This window comes from Nematolebias whitei, chromosome 7 (assembly GCF_014905685.2).
Source record: "Nematolebias whitei isolate Nwh7 chromosome 7, NemWhi1, whole genome shotgun sequence".
In the NCBI taxonomy this organism is placed as follows: Eukaryota; Metazoa; Chordata; class Actinopteri; order Cyprinodontiformes; family Rivulidae; genus Nematolebias; species Nematolebias whitei.
In genome coordinates, this window is record NC_056504.1 from 9,812,379 (window position 1) to 9,815,210 (window position 2,832).

Genomic DNA, 2,832 nt, shown 5'->3' on the forward strand with positions numbered 1-2,832 from the left:
CTACCACTCACTCTACTTATCGGTGATTGTACCTCAGGTCACATAACTTTCCATCAGCTCAACAGAACGGAGAACCAGCATGTTTAATGACACTGATGAACTTTGACCAACTGAGAGAGGAAGGTGCACCTTCTGAGAACAAACATTCAACAAAATAAAAAGATGAATTTGTAAGATCGTGACTAGCCTTTCAACTCAAACATGAACGCTGTTCTACTACCGGTACTCTACTCCAACTACATTAGGGGAGAACTTCATCCATATTCATTATATACAGCGGCTTTTCTGATTTTTGTTTTATCAACCTCATTTAGTCACTAAAAACAAACAGTATAAAATGTGCATATTTTGATCAAGCATGTAGGTCTCAATTTTACTTGATCAACCCGTTTAAAATAAACTCTTGAAGTATGAGAACAAAACTCTAAAAAAACAACAAAAACAAGACATCCTCATCGTCACTTCTAATGAGCTTTTTGGTATACAGCAATCCTCTTCGGGGAAGTCTTCATCAGTTATCACCACACATATGAGGAACTACGGTGTTTGTCTCCATGGCTTTACTCTCCAGTCTGCAGAGGAGTGACCCCAACTGCCTCCTGAACAGCTGACCTGCGCTGGGACACCCCCTCAGGACCCGGTGCTGACATGTGTTCCCATGTGTCCTGTCACTGTCATTTGTCAGTTTTTTTTCTGTCAGACCCGGCGGAACACCTCGAACAGGGAGGCTACTGAGTGCATGCGATAGAAAAGGTTCAATGGGATGGCGAAATTGAGAACTGTGGTCCATGCGGAGAAGCCAAAAGTATCCTGTTCCAGACCGTTGTCGTACTGCGGCCTGCACCCAAAGGCAGGGAGGATCCACAGCTAAAGAAGAATCAGAGACGAGTATTTAAAAATAGATATTTCAATACAATTTTCCTTTATATTGAGGGTAAGAAAACAAAACAAAATCAAGAGAATCAACCAAAACTAGTAAAAAAATTAAAAAAAATGTACAAAATCTAGTACACATAACAGTACCGTTTCAAGAATATTTACTATTTTTATTATATGAATCCATTTTAAACAAAGTCTGTAATTAGTGTGGCAATTCTGAGAAGAAGAACATTCTACAAGCAATTTCCCATTGAAATCCAAACTTTTGTGTATGGTGACAGGTTAAGCTTCATTAATAAACACGTTTAATTTCTTTATAATCTGGTCATACTCACCGAAATGTTGCACATCAGCAATAAAATGGCGATGTTCTTCAACAGCAGCCTTTTCATATTGAAGGGTTCCACGACCTGAGTGTGCACAGGCAGTGGCACGTTTGACTGCTTCCGCTGACAGTCGTACTCCTGTCCATTCTCCTGCTCATTCTCCATGGAGGCGCAGGCACCGCCGGGGTTCTCAAAAGCCTGATTGACGATGCCATCCAACGCTGGAGCCAAAGATGAGGCCACTGAGAACACTTCCGGAGCAGCTGAGATCTCTGGGATCTCTGGGTCGCCCATCTTGGCGTTCTCTTGCTGACGATAAAGGGACTCGATGATGAAGAGGTTCTGGAGGTACTTCTCCAGAATGACCAGGGTGGAGTAGATCAGATTGGTCCAGCGGTAGGGAGGGTTGTTGTTGGTGCTTAACACAGACACGATGCTGCACCAAGACATGAACCAGGAGCCAACAGAGGAACCAAACAGCAGCTCTGTGTCTAGTTGCCTTGAAGGGTTCTTGGCGGTGTCAAACTCTATGTGGTTTGCTCGATATATGAGCAGACCCGAAGCACCAGCAACACACATGACAACCAACGTGACAATGCCATAAATGTAGAACATAGAAATGGCTTCGTAGCGTAGTTCAAGGGAGCCCTCGACACGTGTGATGTAGACCACCAGTATTCCAATAGTGCTGGCCAGAGACAGAAGACCCAGAATGGGGCCTAAGGTCAAACCCTGAGTTTTGGTAACCAGACTTTTCCTGTTTGAGGACAGATCAATGGTGCGTCCGATGTTCTTCCACATGACAAAAAGCAAAGCAGAGACAAAGATGTGGAACTCAATGTTGAATGGGAAGAGATAAGAGAGGCTTTCGGAGAACATGTTGCATGTGCTTGTGGTGCAGTTACACTGTGGCTCAGAGTCGTCTGCAAAACAATAAAAAAATAGAGCGAGATACAAATGCATCAGTGTGACTACATAAAAAAACAACAAAATGTTTTTTTGTAATTGTTAAGCTTTTTAAAACACCAACTTGGAGTGCAGAACCCTGACAGAAATCAAGGGTAACCAAAAGTAATCAAGTGTTAAAATACCTAAAAATTAAGAATTACATATGTCAAAACTGTATTTCTGTGAAGATATTCTGATTTAAGATTTAATTCAGAATTAAATTTGATGTATTCAAATGAAATGATAGAAAATGTATCATTTTACTGATACTGCAAGCTGTTTTAATGTTCTTATTATTGTTTAAAGAGTAAGTATGAAAGGCAGGTCAGATGTGATGAGCTCTGACGTCATCTTGCTGCAACTCATTGTTATTTCACAGTCACACACAAGCAGCTTCAGGAAGCTGCTTGTGTGTGTGTGTGTGTGTGTGGGGGGGGGGGGGGGGGTACGGTTTAGTTTTGATATACAGTACTGTATCTGCTTTTTTACATTTCAAAGTTCTCACCAGTAAATAAGTACATCTCTTTGTTAAAGAGTCTTGGCTCTACTGATCAGTTTCCTTTATTTAGTTTCATTATCGCTGTATTTTTAAATATTTAAAACATTAATGTTCATAATATTAGGGGAGGGGGCATATTCTGTAGGACACAAGGGAGGGGGCATATTCTGTAGGACACAA

General features: G+C 41.3%; 1 protein-coding gene across 1 annotated transcript in view; it reads right to left on the reverse strand.

Annotated features, from left to right (window-relative positions):
- Positions 1–696: 696 nt before the first annotated feature.
- Positions 697–2,832, reverse strand: part of otop1 (otopetrin 1) — a 5,525-nt gene continuing 3,389 nt past the window's right edge. The window contains exons 5-6 of the mRNA XM_037679237.1: positions 1,215–2,128; positions 697–867 (exon numbers count right to left, since the gene is read on the reverse strand). Of these exons, the coding sequence (XP_037535165.1) occupies positions 697–867; positions 1,215–2,128 (1,085 nt within the window). The remainder of the gene's footprint in view (positions 868–1,214; positions 2,129–2,832) is intronic.